This window comes from Nothobranchius furzeri, chromosome 10 (genome assembly GCF_043380555.1).
Source record: "Nothobranchius furzeri strain GRZ-AD chromosome 10, NfurGRZ-RIMD1, whole genome shotgun sequence".
NCBI lineage: Eukaryota > Metazoa > Chordata > Actinopteri > Cyprinodontiformes > Nothobranchiidae > Nothobranchius > Nothobranchius furzeri.
In genome coordinates, this window is record NC_091750.1 from 43,111,254 (window position 1) to 43,131,172 (window position 19,919).

The 19,919-nt window shown below is 41.1% G+C and overlaps 1 protein-coding gene across 2 annotated transcripts in view; it reads right to left on the reverse strand.

The window, feature by feature from the left end:
- sptbn4a (spectrin, beta, non-erythrocytic 4a) overlaps positions 1-7,417 on the reverse strand; it is a 70,266-nt gene extending 62,849 nt beyond the window's left edge. Inside the window, exons 1-2 of one of the 2 annotated variants that reach the window (XM_054730458.2) lie at positions 6,580-7,417; positions 6,218-6,372 (exon numbers count right to left, since the gene is read on the reverse strand). In XM_054730458.2, the coding sequence (XP_054586433.1) occupies positions 6,218-6,340 (123 nt within the window). In that variant the 5' untranslated portion in view covers positions 6,341-6,372; positions 6,580-7,417. Of the gene's footprint in view, positions 1-6,217; positions 6,373-6,507 lie in introns of both variants that reach the window. The other variant, XM_054730457.2, reaches the window with a different exon arrangement.
- Positions 7,418-19,919: the final 12,502 nt, after the last annotated feature.

The window sequence follows — 19,919 nt, forward strand, 5'->3', positions numbered from 1 at the left end:
CAATTTGCCCTCAGACTTCTCCGTCTCCTGGGAAGTGTTTCAAAGCAATTCCCCGCCAGGACAAAAGAGGGCATAGCGCTGTTCTGTGGTATGCTGTCATATATCTGGTCCAAGATAGTGAATTTGCTATTGAGCTTATATTGTGTGGGGTTTTTTGTATTTAAGAGAGTTTTTAACGCAGACGAATTTGTCACTCATTCTCGCCACCTCTAAACCCACATTTTCTGTTATTTCTGTTCTCGAATAAAACGCATGCTTCATATCTTTTCACTCCTCCAGTCACGGGGGAATATGTTGATATTTTTAGAGTTTTTCTGCGAGTTATTCTTCAAGCTGCGCCGAGTCTGACGTTAGTTATCCTCGGCTCGCTTTATGTTTTTGAGGGCGAAATGGCGGCACTGTAGACAACAGTGGCATCCTGACAAATCACAGGCTTGCGTTCTCCATCTTGACGGACGGATGTTAAGAGGAGCTCGACTCCATCCGTCCTTGCAAGCCTGTCGGAGCCCTTGAAAAGGCGGATAATGGCGTTGCGTGTGTCCGTCCTGACACAGACGGAGGAGTATGAATTAGGCTTTAGTTTCACGACCATCATGTTTTTTTGGAACCCACTTGATCGTGAGCCTGCTACCTGCTAGCATTAGCTAATCTGCTTGTAGTTACACTTTTGATAGCAAACCTTGGACTGTTTCTGCCTCTGTGTATTTGCTGGTTTCTCTGTTTTCCTCCACAGCACCTAGATTAGCACATTGTGTGCCAGTAAACAGCATCTTCCTTACACAATAATCACACGTGCAACATATTTGTGTCTCTCGTTCTGATCTGCCTCGGTCTGCTCTGCTGCCGCATCAGATGAGCTGTGCGCATTGACTGTTACATAGAAGTTGCACAACCCCAAAAAAAGTGGAACATAACGAATCAATGACAAAAAGTGTTGCCAACGCATTTCTTCATTGAATTTTATCTATTTGATCGATTCGTTGTTTCAGCCCTATTATAAACATTAATGAATAAAGTTTGACAAAATCCTTTATATGGTAGAATGAAAGTCTGTATTATTTAATGACACTGATTACTGATGACACTGATATACTACTACTACTACTACTACTACTACTACTACTACGACTACTACTACTACTACTACTATGACTACTACTACTACTATCATTACTACTACTACTATCACTACTACTACTATCATTACTACTAGTACTACTAGTACTATCACAACTACTACTACAACTACAGCACTACTTCTACTACTACTATCATTACTACTACTACTACTACTATCATTACTACTACTACTATCACTACTACTACTACCACTACTACTATCACAACTACTACTACAACTACATCACTACTTCTACTACTACTATCATTACTACTACTACAACTACTATCACTACTTCTACAACTACTACTACTACTATCACAACTACTACTACAACTACATCACTACTTCTACTACTACTATCATTACTACTACTACTACTATCATTACTACTACTACTATCACTACTACTACCACTACTATCACAACAACTACTACTACTACTTCTACATCACTACTACTACTACTACTACTACTACTATTACTATCATTGCTACTATCATTACTGCTACTACTAACATTACTACTACTACTACTACTACTACAACTACTATCACAACTACTACTACTAGATCACTACCACTACTACTACTACTATCACTATTACTACTACTATCACTACGTCTATTACTACTACTACTACTACTACTATCACTACTACTACTTCTACATCACTACTACTACTATCTCTACTACTACTACTACTACCAATACTATCACAACTACTACATCACTACTTCTACTTCTACAACTATTACTGCTAACAACAACAACAACAACAACAATAATAATAATAATAACAACAACAATAATAATAATAATAAAAGTAATATTGATAATAATAATCTTTGCTTCTTAGCTGCGACAGCAGAACTGTGTTGTATTTAAAGTAATATTATGCGATGTTAACGGTTTCTGTAAATGTAAACAGGAAGCAGCAACAACAATTTTTTGTTAACCCTTCTGTTTAAGTGGAATGAAATGCTTAAAATTCTGAATAATTAATGAGTATCAGAGCCACATGACTTCAGAGCTAGCTCTGGAGAAAGGCATCAGCCTGGGCCTTGGTCTTATGTTAATAGGTGTTCTGGCATGTCGACTGTTTGAACTTTAGTTTAGTCTGTGTTTGGATGTTAATCAATTAATTATTTGGACAAAGAGGGCAAGCTGTGGTTATTGACTGCAGTAAAAGATCATCCATGCAGTTTCTGTTTCTTTTTTATCAGCAAGTGCAATTACATTCCTGTACTTTATTTTTGCTGATTGAATGGGGGAAAATGCTGACTGCTTGGTCAAACATGTTGGTGGGTCTTCTGGCTGAATAAGAAACTTGAGTGGATGCCCATCTCCTGTGTCCTGCCTGAAACGAGTTGCTAGAGCAGGCAACTGGCTGCTCCCGTTTCCTGGGACAGCCAATGTGCGGACCGGCTCCCACGCGAGGCTGTAGTCGTGCTGGAGGTGTCATTTGGAATCGTAGGATATCCAAGGAAGATCCCGTCTTTCTTGGCACAGAAGAGCTTTACTGCTATTTCATTTAGCAGCAAACCATCTTCCCATGCTAAGTGAAGACTGTTCTCCTGTCATTGCCACCAACAGAAAGCTGTTTTTGGGAGTTTTGTAAAGAAAATGTGAACTTAGCGTTAATCAGAGGCATGAAAGATGGAACTATACTTGGACATACTACGATTCTAAATGACACGACCGGGAGCCTTTCAGATCAGCTCATTCTCCATGGTTGGAGATCAGCAGGACAATAGACATGCCAACCTGAAGCTAACGAATAATTTACGGGTGTTTTTAGCAAGAAAACGCGGCAGAGCATCAACGTTGGACGCGTTTTACCGCGTTAGCCTGTAGCTAACGTCCCGCTGATCTCCGCCCATGGACAATGAGTTGATCTGAAACGCCAGGGCTCCCAGTCACAGTAGTCTGGCTCTGCTTGTAATGTAACAGTTCCAGTCCAGATTAGATCTCTATGGGCGACCAGCATGACTACTACAGCCTTGCAGTGAAGCCGATCGGCCTTGCTGAGCGGTGGACTACCTCGCGGCCTCCAATGCCCTTCTTACACCTGTTTCACACTGGAACCCCCAGCAGCGCGAAATGGCAGCTGAATGGTTTACTTGCAAACTTCAACGTGATCTTTCTCACACTGGGAGAGTTTTCGCAGCGGCATGGCTTCCTCGCTGTGCTCTGTGCCGGACTCGTGAGATCACAAAATCCCTCGAGACTTCAGGTCACGGTTTGTTTATGCAATCTGCCATTAAACCAAAAAGAAAGAAATCACGTTTGATATCACTGTTTGATGTCATATATGAAGTTATTCCTCTCCACTGTCAAAATGAAAGCCATGAAAGCATGATGCTGTGAGTAAATAAGTTGTTGGGTCACAAGTAAGCCTCAAATATATGAAATTGCATCACTCTTGTACTTTTATTTTGAAATTTACCAGTGATTTTACACTGAAACCATGTGTGATTTCCTGTCTAGCCATACAACTGTGGAAATTGATACATCCCAGAAGCAGCACACAGCAAAAACAGTACCCAATCCTATCTTTAGCGGCGCGGCGCAACATACCGCTTCTGGGATGTGCCTGGAAATTGCCGCGTCGCTGCTGGTTTGAAACACTCCATAGACTATAATGGATTCTATTTGAAGCAGTGACATTCCTCTGCTGTTCTGCGCCATCGATGCTTTCAGTGTGAAATCGGGGTTAGCTTCTTGGGTTAGCTAAGTTAGCTAGTAGCTAGATTGGTTTAATTTGTTCCAACCCTGTTCCAAACGTAACAGCCCCACCATCAGCTCCACCTCGTTCCCATTTTTGGATTGTCTGGATGTGACTCGGTCAAAAAAAATCAGTGGTGGGAACCTTCTATTTTGGCTTCAACTAGTACCCCAGCAGAGCAATGGGTGGGCTATATCCACATTTTTATATAAATCGATGGTCCTGACTCCTGACAGAAAACTATTCTGAAGCTGACAGAAGACGCTGATGAGATTGGTTGGATTAGGTATAAAAACAGAAGCTCCCCCCATCCCTCAAGTGGACATCTACACCAGCAGAACCAGAACCAGAGTCAAGAAAATGATGATGGACCACACCCATCCAGCTAAAAAAATTGTTCACCCTCCTTAAACTCATTTTATTCATGTCTAACGGGGCAACAGTAGGGAATTCTGCTGTTGTGTCCTTGGGAAAGACACTTCACACTCCTTGCCTGCTGGTGGTGGCAGCCCTGTCAATGTGCCAGAGGGCTACATTGTAGGTGAATGACTGTAGTGTAAAGTGATTTGGAGTCCTCTTACTCTGAAAGCAGCATTACAGGTGTAACAAGTTTATCATGATGCTAATGGTCAATAGTAAAATAATCCTTCAGTCTGAATCTGATAAACCCAACAGACCTTACACAGATGTTGGAACCAAAGTAATCAATTTACTTTGCCAAAACCAAAATATTAATATAAAATAATTAAAGTTATTTTTGTGGTTTACACAACATTTTCCGGGTATGAGGGGCACTGGTCTGTGCTGTGGTATGGTGAGCTGCTGGCTGTTGGCCTGGGCTATTGGATGTATTGGACTGCCTACCATCTCAGGGTGGCTCTTCTTCACCTAGACACTCTGAAGTCTTGTCTGCGTGTGTTTAAGGTTGGGTGAGGGACCAACCAGGTTGGCTAAGTCAACCAGTGACTTTTGACATCTTGCAGGTGTGGACCTTTGGGGGATGGGTTGGAACTGCCCATAGCTAGCATGCACCAAGCAGGCAATTGTTTGCTGGGTGGTGAGCTCCTGACTTGGCGTCCCCAAGTGGGTTCCTTCCGGCTCGGGCCCAGGGCTCATATCTGTCTCCTAGGTTGCTGCCTGGGTGTACATTAGCCACTTGTCCTGGCACTATTATGCATGGGCTGTGGTGGGGCTGCCCTTCCCTCATCTCACACACCACAGTCAAAAAACACTTCTATTGGCACTTCTACACACAAGCTCATGAGTGGTGATCACAATGTGGTGTCCAGGACTGAAACCAGTATATTAATGTAAGATATTCCCTGATTTTATAAATAAAAACATATTTTGGTGAGACCACCGTCCCCTTAATAAGATCTGTGTTTGTCTAAATGAGGGTCTACGGCAGAAAGGCATTAGCTACAACAGAACAAACGCATGTTTGTACCAAGATTTCATGACATTAACACACTGCTCTTGTTTTCAAGGGCTGTGGCTATAATTAGTTTCTGTGCTGTCTAATAAATATTTTATTGTTCAGTGTATACTTCCACAGCAGTGTGTAAAAGTCTATATATTCTGATTAATGTATTAATGTATTCAATAAAAATGAATAATTAAGACACAAGGTAATATGAACAAACACTTCAGATGTGATCAGAGATGCAAACATTAGACATTCCAAAAATATCTCTCTATCCAAGAATCCATTTTATAACACAACTATGAAACCTGAGCACTAAATAAATGAAGCTGGTCACAAACGACCCCTGATCGCTAAGATGAATGAAAGTAGAAAAGTAGTTATTAACTGATCTTCCTAAAGGGAAACGGGTTTGAGGTGTGGAAACAAAACAGGTTTTCTGTCTTTATGTTCCTTAATTAAGAGCCAGTCTGAGATTCACTGTGGCAAACTGCATGGAGATGAACCAGTGACGGTGTCACTCAAAGGCCTGCAAAGCATACTAGGAATATGGGGTCAAGAAGCAAAGCAGTGAAGATTTTAATGATGCCCAGTGACCACATGTCAGCAGTACCTGTGATGCCATAGCACCCTAATGTTGGTTTTCCTTTTTCTATAGTTAGTTCTAATCAACCTTCATCTCAGAAGATCAGCCAAACTTGAGTGCAAATAGACACAGAAGAACCACAGAGATTATCTGAAATGTGAAACTTAAAAACACAACTGTTGTGCCAATATAACCTTGAGAGACTATCAGGACGTCCCTGAGCAAAGGGATGAAATTAAAGCTGAATGATGACATCTCACCCAATCTGACTTTTTCAGCTAAAATGCCACCTCACACACATAGAATCTGTTTCTTAGTTGTATGCCACATTTCCACCCCCTCCTGGTAACCTCCACTCACCTGTTCTATCTTGGCCAGCCATTCCTTATTGCGGGCCAGCTCTGTCATAAAGGCCTGGTGCTTCAGCCACTTCCTGTGTAGCTTCTGAGCCTCATCCCGCGCCGTGTCTCGAGCCATAAGCATCTTCTCCTCCACCTGCTGTCCCAATCTCTCAGCTAGGGGAGACAAAAATAGCCACCATCAGGAGGCCAATGCTCAAGCCAGCACTTCTTTTCCCCTTTCCCACAGGATGTCCTGCCTGCCTCCTCTACACACAAGCCACCCGCTTTGCTCTGCAGGGGCCTAGTTACCTGTGCTGTCACCAACCACACGAGCCCCCAACCAGACACCCTCTTCTAGGGCAAAAAAGTCAAGATAAGCACCTCAGCAGTAGTGGCAATGGAAGTAATTCAAGCCCTTCCTTAGGGTCGCCCCTGGGTCCTCATGCTCTACCGCTTCATGGATGTTGCGGTCCTGATGCTGCAGTGTCTGCTAGCCAGTATCAGAGAAGGCAAAAACAACCAGCAAAAAAGAGGAAATGTGCCAGTGACAACACCGGTAAAGAGCAACATACACATCCAAGATTGCTTCTGGGGTAAGGGTTATTTTCTAGCGCCGAGTGTCAGTTCCAATCCAGCCATCAGGGAGGGGGAGATGTAGCATAGCCTCGCAAGAATCCTTCAGCTGGAGCAGAACCTGACTATCAACCACTCGCCAGTCTTGGTCAATTGGTAGTCCTGTCTAATGATGCTGTAGAGAAGGGGAGGAAGAAGAGTAACAGTGGGAGGAGCAGGGCGAACGGATACAGAGGCAGTGCAGAGGAGGCTGGATAACATAAGCCGCCCTCTCTTGAAATGCATCGGTCCCACCTCTGCGAAGATGCACACGCAGGCGGATCTGCGATGGCACTCTATTTTCTCTCCTGAAATCCCCTTCCTCCAGTTCCTGAATGGCTCAGCCACGGCTGCTGCATGCTGCTGCAGTCCTTGCTTCCCAGCTATGCTACCAAACGCACAAGTGTGTATGTGCCTGTGTGTGTGTGTTCAATCACAATCAGCACTGCAGTGGCAGAGCGGAGTGAGAAGGGGGGCAGTGAGAGGAGAGAGAGAGAGAGAGAGAGAGAGAGAGAGAGAGAGAGAGAGAGAGAGAGAGAGAGAGAGAGAGAGAGAAAGAAGAGAGAGAGAGAGAGAGAGAGAGAGAGAGAGAGAGAGAGAGAGAGAGAGAGAGTCTGGGAGATGAAATGGATAAAAGGGTAGTACCAAAGCGGGAGAAAAGGAGGGGAGACCAAGTCAAAAGAGTGAAAATGTAGTGTTAGCTAGAAGGAGAGTGTGTGTGTGTGTGTGTGTGTGTGTGTGGGGGGGGGGGGGGGGGGGTAGTGGAAGAGAGAGAGAGCCTGCGTCATCTCTTGGTGTCACCGGGGACATTTCTCTGCACTAGAAATGACTGCACTCAGAGCCGGATCAGTATTTGGGAAGAAGGGGAGGGGGTTTGAAACAGCTGAACGAGACGGAAGGAAGACACATGCAGTCACGGTCCGGCATGCAGCTGACTGATTCTCAGTCAATCTGCTTCTTCTGCAGCATTGAAAACATTTAGATATCCTCCTTCAAATGTGCTGGTTCAGATTCGCCATAGCACAGAGAAGACGAGATTTTTAAGAGGCTAAAATGGATTCATGTCCCATGTTCAGACCAGAGAAGCTGGGTGTTCACCCTGTGTTTTCATGTTTCCATCGGAATTTTAAAAAGTGATTTATGAAGTAAAAAATCCCAGATGAAAAAAAAACTGTTTACAAATCAGTGCATAAATCGGACACTGTTTAACACTTTTTTGTGAGTTATGCCAGGAAAGACAATAGTTAAAGATTTTGGCAAAGATGGAATTTTAGTTTTTTACATTTTCTTAGAAATAGATGAATGGAGAGTAAAAAACGGTGGTTTATACTTACATCCTTATAGACATTAACCCTTTGATGCATGAATTATGAAATCTTCAACCATGATTTTTCATTCATCTTTAGGTGTGAATGAAACAAATTTCATATTTACATATTTTTTGTAACATTTAATTTACAAATAATTTATTACATGTCCACCTCAGTGGACAGCGTGCAATCTGAACATGAAATACCGTAAATCCTCTAATATTAGCCTGTATTTAATTAACTGCCGGTATCATATTTTGGCCGGTGTCGGAGTCGGCGGAGGTGAATAATGGCCGTTGTTTTATTGTGGCCGGGTAGAATGTGGTAACAAGCAAGTACTGGGGGCGGTTGTGTCATCCATCTCACTTTTGATTTGCCAGTGATAGACCGCGAGGGTAACTTTAACCGTGCAGAGACGAAGAGGAGGCGAAAATTTGATATCAAGTTCAAAGAGAATGTGCTGATTATGCTGCAGAACACTCTGGGGAGCAGTAGGGGTTGTATGAACTAGTCACTAGTCGACTTCACCGCTCTATAATGACTTTTTATGCCTGTCATCGACTAGTCGCTGTCACGTGATAATGACCGGCAAGATGCAGTCCACGTAAAAGACAGAAGCCTGCTGTCAGCAGGTGACAAGCTCCTGCGGTCAGGAGGCAACGCGCTGTGCCAGAGCGTCGGTACTGACACCCACCGTAAAACGGACATTTAACCAAATTGTGACCTTTACCCTCTTGCAATTTAACCTTCCCCTCACCCCCATCCTAACCTTAACCAGCTTGCGCATGCAAAGCTCTGATTGTTGACGCGCGCCAGACATCTGCGTCCTGAGCACGGCCAGAGTAACATTATCAAATCAGGTGTCGCCACCTCAAAAACTAATTTAACACGCGACCGTTCATGTCGTTTCATTTCCTTTTATGTTTTCTGTCTTTTATTCTTTTATTTGCCTGATGCGTTTTGCTGCTGTGGATCGGGGCGCATCACCTGTTTTGTCCTTGGTGACGCACCTAACTGATGCGCAAGGGCGTCAGTTTGTTTTCAGAATTGCTGGGGACAATAACCGTACACTTGTGTGGGGTTTAAAAATTGCTGGGGACAATAAAGTAGGCTAGCACAGGGGTCGGCAATCCGCGGCTCTGGAGCCGCATGCGGCTCTTCCATCCATCTGATGCGGCTCCCTATGCTTATAAAATAATGAATGGTTATTTAAATAAAATGCTTTATATTTTACTGCATTAATTTTACACCTGTATGCCAATTCTAAATGTAAAGATTGTCTGCGTAAACCTGAACAGGTCCAACCCGGTCTTACTGTGAGACCGGGTTGACGCGTCACGCTTGTGCGTAATCATATAGGCGCTTTCTGAGCTGAAGAGGATGTGAGATTCTGGGATTCTCCTCAGACAGGCTCCTGGATGTGTCGCCACATTGGAGACAGGAACAAGTGCTATTCAGCCAAAGTTTCATAATCAGGGAACATTTTCTAAGTGAAGTCTCTCTGAGAGACAGGGTTTGGAAAACACTCGCTTCAGTGGGAGGAACCTTCCACATGCGCTCTGGTTCTCTGGGTGGCTCTGGGGTTAATCAAGTTTAATTGTTTCTCTTTGCAACAATCTTCACAGGAAGGCAAAACAGTTAAACGGCAGGTTACAGATATTTCCATTTGACTGTTTATTTTGACAGATGAACTCAAGGATGTTGCTTGGTTTGAAAGAATTACCCCGACGCACACTGATGCGCATGGATGAGCTGACATTTTAATCGTTAACGCACATCGCGGAGGTAAAATATTCCCATCAGAACATCAGAGCTTTATACTGGACACTGTGTTCAGCGTGGCTCAGAGCGCCCACGGTGGACAGTGAGCTGAAGATCTGGGGTTCGCAGCGCAGTGCAGAAACACGGCGCATGTGATGATTTCCTCCCACTGAAACAGTCTGGAAACCCGGTCTCTCTGAGGGATGTGTCACTTGGAAAAATGTTCTTTTTATGAAATTATGAAACTTTGGCTGAACAGCGCTTGTTCTCGTCTCTAATATGGAGACGCATGACGCGTAGAGACATTTGATCACGCACAAAGTTTATGTGGAGCAGAAGCGGTCGGGCCACGGCAGGTGAAACGTTCCTAGCCTACATGAAGTGAAACTGTTTAATTGTAACATTAATATGTTACTGGACACGCTGGTCTGGTTGGTTAGACCAGTGTTTGAAGTGGAAAACACACACACACACACACACACACACACACACACACACACACCAATTAAAATAATGCTGATAGCATGGACTAGAAGACAGGTGATGGTTTACGTATTTAAATGATCATCAGGCTGCTGTAAAATGTAATCTCCATCCACATCCAGACAGAATTATCCTCTGTTCTTTCTCTATTTGCTCTGCTCTTGTCTGGGCTGATCAGCTGATGGTGCGTGCGGCGCGCCTAACTAGCGGCTGATGCACATTTTACACATTTGGAGAGGTGGGCTGGATGCTTTGCGTTTACTGGAAGATGGTCCACTTAACGCACGGGTGTAGACTAAATATTAATGACAAATGAATGAAAATTAAATTGTGAGTTTTTACTTCATATTTTATAAATAAAAAGGACGGGGGAACACATTTATGACATCTTTTTAAACTAAATTTTCTAGCGCGACCTGCCTGCTTCACTTAAGTCACTGCTTATTAAGGTCCGTCCAAAATTACTGTGGGAAATGGGTAATAATGGCTCTTTGATGGGAACAGGTTGCCGACCCCTGGTATAAGATCTGAGCTGGTAAAACAAAAATCCTCATCAGCAGGCATTTTTGAAAGTGGGGGAGGGACACAGCTGCCAATCACAAATTTTGCCGGGGACATGTCCCCGGCGTCCCCGGTTAAAATGACGCCTATGGTGATGCGGCCGGCGAGCACCCCGCTGTTTTTGCGGTCGGTAGATCTTTTAGAACTGCAGTTCAAAGGTAACTCATAAGGTGAATATATATGAACCCAGGTAGCAGTGTTTCTTTAGGATTGATAGGAGATGCAGGAAGATAATAAACAGGCAGGACAGAAAAATAGTCAAATAAAAACAAGTTAGTTTTTGTACCTGGTGGTTGCAACAAAAAGACACCATTGAAGGTAATCAGAAGTGAGGAACAGAAAATGAAATGATTATTTTAATGTTTAGAGCAGCAGGAACTCAGAGAGGCTGCAGGCGCATCAGTGAGTTTGCGGCTGCTGAGCAAGGGGGGGTGCTGAAGCAGAAACTACCGTTGTTAAAAGAAATGTGTTTAACATTGAATATGTGGCCGCAATTTTAATTGTCAAAAACTCCAGCGCACCATTAGTTCATTTTACTCAAATAGAAATTGAGGCCTGCCTCTAATTCTGGTCCTCCTTCCAATAAAGGCCTGGAGCTCGATGAGCTTGAGTAAAATACAGGCCCGGACCTGTATTAGAGGATTTACGGTATGTTGTGTTGACTTACTGAAGTACAAATGGAGGGGTTCAAATGCAATAAATTCTTCAACAGCTGTGCTTAATAGCAAAAATAAATAAATAGCAATTTTGAGTACCTGTCCACTGTAGTGACCATTATGCATCAAAGGATTAATTTAGCCCTTTTTAGGAATATAAAGAATTCTCAATTTGTTTTTGAAAGGTTTGAAACAGCTGGTTTAAATTTTACCCAATCCATGACACAATGTTGAACCTAGAGACCTGACTCTGATTATTAATTTGGGATTGTATGAGGAGGTACCAAATATAAAAAACTCTATATTCTAACTGGGTGGGAAAAACCTAGAACCAAATCAGTTTCGGTCTGCTTAGACATTTTTCACTTCAGCTTAAACTGTTTAGAATTGTATGGTTTCATCACATTTAGATTGTATTTTATTTCAAATATCTTCATCTTTATTAATTTTACGAGATTTTTTGGGTTACATTGTTTGGAGAAGGAATCATAAAATCAAACCGATCATTTATAAGATTTTAAAAATAAGTTTTGAATGTTAAATATTCTTTAAATGGCATTCTAGATTTAAGAAATACTTGCTGTATTGCAAATAATCTAGTATATGAGAATAAAAGCAGTCATTTTGACATCAATAAATAGAAGAAGAACACCCTATATCGTTTTATACACTGCCTGGCCAAAAAAGAAGTTGCCGCCATAAAAAAAAAAGTCACACACTCTTATACAGGGGTCTCCAACCTTTTATGTCCTGTTAGCTACTTTTACACAACAAAAGTACAGAAGAACTACTGCTATTCTGCCATTCACATTGAAACTTTTCGTGTGTGAATATGCTTACTATATACACAGCAAGTAAAGTCAAAGGAAAATAGTGACAATCCTGTTTTAAATTCAAACTTAATGAAACATATATATCTAATGATGTCCTGAGTTCCACCAGATGACCTCGCTGACCAGAGATGACATCACTGCCTTCTACTCTGCTTCCTCTCCTGCTGTTCTGGATTGTTCTGGATTTTTCTCAGGGGTTCCTGTATTCATGACCTTCAACATGGTTCCAGCATGCTTGTCCTCGTTTCCTGCCTGTGGACGTCGCAATGTTTGGAATTACAGTTAGCTGATTGGTCGAGATGCAGCATGTGTGTTAAAGGATGGTCTCTCAGCAGCAGGAGCAGGGCTTTCAGCATCATGACAGACTCCACCCAACCAGCACATGGACAGGTTGACTCCTTCCATCCGGTAGACACAAGAACAAGTCAGACTTATCAACGCTTCTGCAGCTGGCTGCAAAAACAATCCAGAACCTAGAATCATTTAGACCAACAGTTATGTTCAACATGTGATCACATCAAATGCAACAGCAAATTCTCTCATTGCTACTGAGCATTTTCTCCACTTATGTGGTTATGATATAAGGCTGTTGCTGTAATTGGGAAGTGAACTGTGCTGGGCCAAACTAGGAGAATATTAAGATTTTCTGAGGGAAAGAGAAAAACATTTGCCTACCTTTCAGTAGAGGAACTGGCAAAAAACTACATGGAAAATATGTGAAAACGTTTGCTTTTAACCCCAAATTGAACAAGTTTACCTAGATCTTAAAAAGCAGCTCAGATGATGAAACTGCAACTATGATTCTGATAACAAGCTAACAAATTGAACTAGCTCCTCTAAGATAACCGGCTAGCAGAGCTTCTGACTGACAGTTTATGTGCAGCAGCAAATCAACTATTCTGATTAACAAGGTTATAAAACTTATAAATAAAAAATCACTGATGTGTGGGGGAACTTTTCCAGGCCCTCTTTAGCAGGGTGGGACTGGGAGGACTGCAAAAATGGTCCATCTAACTAAGTATTACAATCTTATATCCAGCAAAAAAGTATTTTTTATCTTGTATTGAGACATATATACTAAACGAGAGCAGAATGTGTAAGAATATTAATCTTGTTATAAGAATATGTGCCTTTTATTTCTTACTTAATTGCTAACTCCTAAAAATAGTTATTTTTAGTGCATTTTAAGTAAAATTATATTACAGAGTCATATCTGAGCTCGCATAATAACATTTTTTTGCATTGAAATCTTGTTTCAAGACCTTCTAGTAAAAAATCACACTTAAGACTAGTTGTACCAACATTAACACATTTATTCCGTTTTTAAACTGCACTGTAGCACCAGTTCATCACCACAACATAGACAAAACCCCATCACAGGTAACAAATTATCAATATGCCACATATTTCACTGTTGCAACTATACATTTAAATTTTTAAGTGCAATAACATCATCAAGGGAATATTTTGTCGGAACATACACACTGCTTTTGAAACTGACTGGATAATATGATGCATGATCAACTAGCTTAAAAGCATCTATAAACTCAGTCGCCTGGGCAAGATTAGGGACTGCAACTTCATATGCTAAAAGATCTTTGTTCCACCTCCAACAGCCCATGTTGTTTGACAGTACTGTGTTTTTACTTTAACTGTACTATTTTCTGCAATTTCAGCTGTCAACTTTATTTTCTCTGTAAGTGTTTTTCTCCCCAGAAGAAGCTACAACGACGTTCTGCTGAGCTGTGGTGGCCTCATGGAGGGGGCCAGCGACTAGCACACTGCTGCTAACCACTAAAACATTCTCCCTGTCCTGATAATAGCCTTTTGCTTTCCTTGACGTTGGATGTGCTAATATTAGTTTATCCGTTTAATTATAGATTCACTAGGATAAATACAATAAAGTTTATCTTTCACCAAATAGAATATTTACTAAGACATCACAATATAACTATATACACATTACTAGTCTTTGTGAGTGCGTGCGTGCGTGCGTGCGTGCGTGCGTGCGTGCGTGTGTGTGTGTGTGTGTGTGTGTGTGTGTGTGTGTGTGTGTGTGTGTGTGTGTGTGTGTGTGTGTGTGTGTGTGTGTGTGTGTGTGTGTGTGTGTGTGTGTGTGTGTGTGTGTGTGTGTGTGTGTGTGTGTCTTCTCTGTCTTCTCGATCCCCAGTGAGTCGTGGAGGATGGCTGCTTATACTGAGCCGGGATTCTCTGGAGGTTTCTTCCTGTTAAAGGAGACATAACATGCTTTTAAGTTATTCCTTTTTACATCTAAATCCTTCAGTTGGGGTCTAAATACAGTGGAACTGCAGTTCTTTGGTCTGATTTCCTCATTATTGTTGCTCTACAGACCCTCATCTACCCCTGTTCTGAGGAGTCTTGAGAACGAGCCGTTTTTGGGTACTGTCTCTTTAAACTGGAGGAGGAGCTGTAAACTCCGCCCCCCCTCCATAGTGCAGACCTGTACTCTCCTCCCCCAGTCGGACTTTGTAGTTCTATAGAGAAATCATTATTTAGCATAGCAGATTTAGCATAGCATATTAGCATTTTTAAAACATGTGGGGAGGGTAGTTCATCAAGCTGTTTCAAGGCTGCTAACTCTCTCATGCATTTGTCTGTAGTCACTCACACACACCCGTCACGGCCGACGGAGGGACAAGCTAGCAGGCACGTGCGCGCGCGCACACACACACACACACACACAAGGAATGCTGCTTGCTTATTTATTTCTATAAAAAATGTTTTAAAAAATGATACAGCTCATTAAAACACCATTAAAAGAATACATTTTATTAAGATCTCTATCTATCTATCTATATATATATATACATACATATAATTATGAATAATTTTATAAGTAGTCTTATTTAATATTGGGTGTCTTAATGGCTGAAAATGGATAAAAAGCAGTTACATTTTAATTTAAAGATTTGAGATTCGAGTCAAAAATAAAGAACATTCCTCCAAATGTTCTTTAATGTGATCATTATAATTCTAATGCTTACAACTTTGTTTTTATTGTCTGCAATGCGTAGCCTATATCTTTATTAAATGTGTTTAGCTGTAAAGTGGTAATTCTCTCTAATGTGTACAGAGAGGTGGACATCAGTGCTGCAGTGAAATTCCCAAGATCAGTCTGCTTTGCTAACAAATATAGTTAAATCTTACCTGCATTCTAAATAAATACCGTTAGGTGGAAACATCAGTAGGCATTGAGTTATTGATACAATCCCTAACAGCCAGAATGGAAGAAGAGCATACTGGGTCATCCTGGACCTGAGCCTGTTCTGTGTATTTACCTACAGGATGCAATAAATGTCTACAAGGCTGAGTTTGGACCATTACATCTAAAAGAAAACATACAATCAGTGATTTTTTTATTGTTTACATTAAAATACAAATTTTCTAAGTATTAACCTCACAGCAAATAAGTAGAACAATATAATAAACAGGCTTTAGTAGTTAAACAGGCGTTGTGCACACAGGTGCTTTGTGTCTCGGTGCTGGTGGTGTCTAGGTCTCAGAGTTCCTGTCCTCCTGCCGTCTTCTGTTGTCCTCAGGATACGGATTGATGTTTCCTAATGATGAGGGAGGGGCAGTATGTGGGCTTCAAACTGGTCCTGGATAACAGTGGGAGACCTCCGTTGTCTGAATACTGAGATCAGAGGGTTGGTGAGATGCAGATCTTCTCTACCTCATCTAGAAACGGAGTTGGTTCAGGGAAAACTTTTCCAAAGACCAGTTCCATGATGTCATCGTCATATTCTGCAATGATAGACAATAACTTTAATGACATATTTTGTTTACAAGCAGCTTTAGGAAAGTTGTTTCTTTAGCTTTCATGTTTATAGTCACGTTTGTGTTTGTTCACAAGTTCACTTTGCTGCAGTGACTTCATATTCTTACAAATGTAATAAAATAGTGACACTAAAATAATACAAATGATTCCTTATGAAAGGAAGCTCATTAGAGAGCAGTGCAGACAGACTTACTACTCTATTAAATCCACTGTGTTGACGCACTTTAATGACTTTGTCACGCTGCATTTTAGCTGATATGGGACTTTATTTACTGGATGCTAAGATTACATCACACTCACGTAGAATAACACACAGGCTCTCTGCTGTTACAATCAGTGGGAGGTTATCATCTGGTGTAAAAGAAGGTGTTGATCAGAAATCACGTTTTATTCCACGAAAATCAGCCAAATCCACATTAATCTGGGTGCTAACTTTACTAGCATACTGTGCTAGCGATAGCAAGCCGGATGCTAACGCTTTAGTGCTGCTGATGCCCGTAAATCTAAAGTAAAGTTTGTCGACATTTTAGAGTGATATGAAGCTTACCGCTCTGCTGCTGTGTCCCGGTGCTGCCACATTCAGATAAAAATGACTCCTTTTAGATAGATGAAGCCCTCAGTACTTACTAGCCTGGAGACACGAACGAACCACGCGCACGCGCGCGCGCGCACACACACACACACAAACACAAACACACTACTTTTTCTTCTGTGTTTTTTTAGCAGTAGCATGGACGTCACTAGGATTGAGTTTTAGGGGGGGCTTAGCCCCAGGAGCTTGACCTTGAACATTTTTTTCACACCCTGCAAAAACTTTGTCAATTAATTCATTTTCTGAAGAACATTTAACAAAACCTATTATTTTGTCACTTTCTTTTCCTTTCCTACCTTTGTGCATTTTCTCTCTTCTTTTTATAAAAAAATAACACTTAATCAGTTCATTAGTGGGGTCTATGTTGAAGAAAGATTTTATATAAGTCCATTAAAAATTAGATATGTTATATTTCCAAATAAAGCTATTAATTTCAGTCTACTGCACTTAACAGGGGGAAATGTTGCAGTCATTTGTTTAATTACAACTTGCTTAATTATAAATGTTACTAAAATATGACAAAGAACAAATTAATAATTGTCAAACTTTTATTCTGCCAAATGAGTGTGCAGTTGACAGTTTTAATATATGAATAACACTGCTATGATGTGGAATAAAGGAGTATGTAATTAACAATTACAAGACAAAATAACAGTATATATAAAAATGAGGGCTGGGACTTGATTAAAAATTTTAATCTAATTAATTAGAGGCTTTGTAATTAATTAATCTAAATTAATCACATTTTAATCGTTCAGGAAAATGTGCTCTCAAAGCAAAACTTAATTAAAATTGAGACAGAGAATTAAACATTAGACATAGTTATTACTGTAAAACTAAAGCTTTTAATAAAAAAATGCATTTTAATTAATCAAATGTCACTGTGTGATATGAAACAAAACCCAAATCAACTAAAATTTATAATTACAAATAGAAAACGCCTGCAAAGGGTTCCTGAGCCTTTAAATAGTCTCTCTGTCTAGTTGAATTACTGAAATAAATTTGACTTTGCACCAGATTCTAATTTTTCCAGTTTCACTTGTTTGTATAATTGGGAGTTTTTATTAGCATTTCTACTCATAATGTAGTAAAAACACATAAATAATAATCCTTCAAAATGACAGTAGAACAGGCACAAATATGATCTAGGACTTAAATGTACTAACTTTTAACACCAGAGCAGGCGTGGCATATTCTGAGAATGATCAGGAACACTAACTGGTTCCAGTTGGATGACTGGAGGTTGATGGGAAGATAAAAGATCATGGCGAGGAAATAATGATCTGACGAACAGGTGAGCGGACCTTCCTTACATGGGAAGTCCTGATGTCACGTTAAGAAGGGGATGCTGCAGACCCGCAGATTCATGCCTGCAGCAGAGAATCTGGTGTGATCTCCAGCCTGATCACAACTTCCTCGTTCCTCGCTGCCCCTTAAGCATCCGCCCATTAGCTGATGACAGCTTCAACACAACTCACTGCTTAATGATAGTAATGCATGTGATGTTTAGACAGAGACTCGTCTCAGAAACGTATAACTCCCCGACAGAATTGTTTAGAAAATCATCAGAAAAGTTTCAGAGTGTTTCTGTTTTAACGAAAACTTCTGTTTTCAACTTTAAGACACGTTGTCTGTGATTGTTTACAGAGTAGTGAGAACACGGAGCGTTCTCCCAGCGGCAGCCAGGTGCCTCTCGTTTGTCTGACTACTTTCATAAACTACTGTTAGGGCACAGAATTATTCTGTCTGGTTCTTTCAGCGCTGCACAGATGTTACGTAAATGTTAAAAATATAGCTTACCGCAACTTTTGTAAAGTTTCCTGTGCCACCGGGCAGCTGCAGCTGAGACGATCTCTGAAAAATGTCTGCGACACGGACTCCGTTGTTGTCTGGAAGTTTTATTTTCAAGTTTAGAAAAGAGGCGGACGGGTTTCCTAAACCCTGCATCAGTCCAAGCAAGGCAACTTCTTTCTGTTTTTATTCCGTTAGTAGCCATTAGCACTGTGCATTGTTGTGTGCGTCAGTGATATTCAGTCTACGAGGAAGTCGTGCAATGACAAAGGTTCCGCCGTGCTCGAAATGCAAGCTGCGATTAAACGCGTGGATTTTTTTAACGTGTCGTTTTTTTCTCATTAATCATAATAACGCGTTAAAGTCCCAGCCCTAAAAAACTCAAAATGATAGGGGGGCTTGTGATTATTTTAGGGGGGCTGAAGCCCCCCTAAAACAGACCTAACGACGTCAGCGAGCAGTAGTGTCATCAGCTCCTGGGTTTAAATACTGCCACACCACCCTTCCTTAAAACGAGGAACAGTTTTGAGCTGTGTGTGGCTAAAATAACCAGACATTCTGCATTTTTCCAATAGGACTACAAAAAATCTTAGCGAGAAGAAAAAATGGCGGATTGGCTCTGTGTTTAGCCGAGGGCCATTACCATATTTGGTAGTTATCCTCACTAAATTAATTACTGATGTAATAGGTAATGCAAAAACTGAACGGGTGGACAAATATGCCCAAAACTTAATTATTAAATATCTAAATAGCAACTCCAGTGAATAATATAAGCCTTTTTGCTCACTTAGACACTTAAAATGTGAAACACACCGTGTTAATGGATAAAAAAGTGGGTTTTTCATGTTATGTCTCCTTTAAAAGGGAGTTTTCCTCTCCACTGTCGCGTTATGCTTGCTTAGAATGAGGATTGCTGCATAGTCACTGACACTTGTCAGTGACTTGATGCAATTTGCTGGGTTCCTTATATAGGAAAAATTATTTCTGATTGGCTTAATGAACTGTCCTGAATTGGAATGTTTATTATGTGAAGTGCCTTGAGACGACTCTTGTCGTGATTTGGCGCTATATAAATAAACTTGAATTGAATTGTTCTATCAAAAAAGAAAAACAAGGTGGCTAAATAAATGATGAGTTAGGGAAGATTGGCTGATAATCTTCACTAATTGTAAAGTCTTGCGGGTGGGCCTAGAAAAATGCACCTAGCAGTCAAATCCATGAAGCAGGAACAAAGCAGTTTTTCGCGGGCTCATAGGTGCCAAAGGACTATACCAAAGGGGTGGACTACACTAAAACGGTCTTTAACTTATATAGAAATGTACT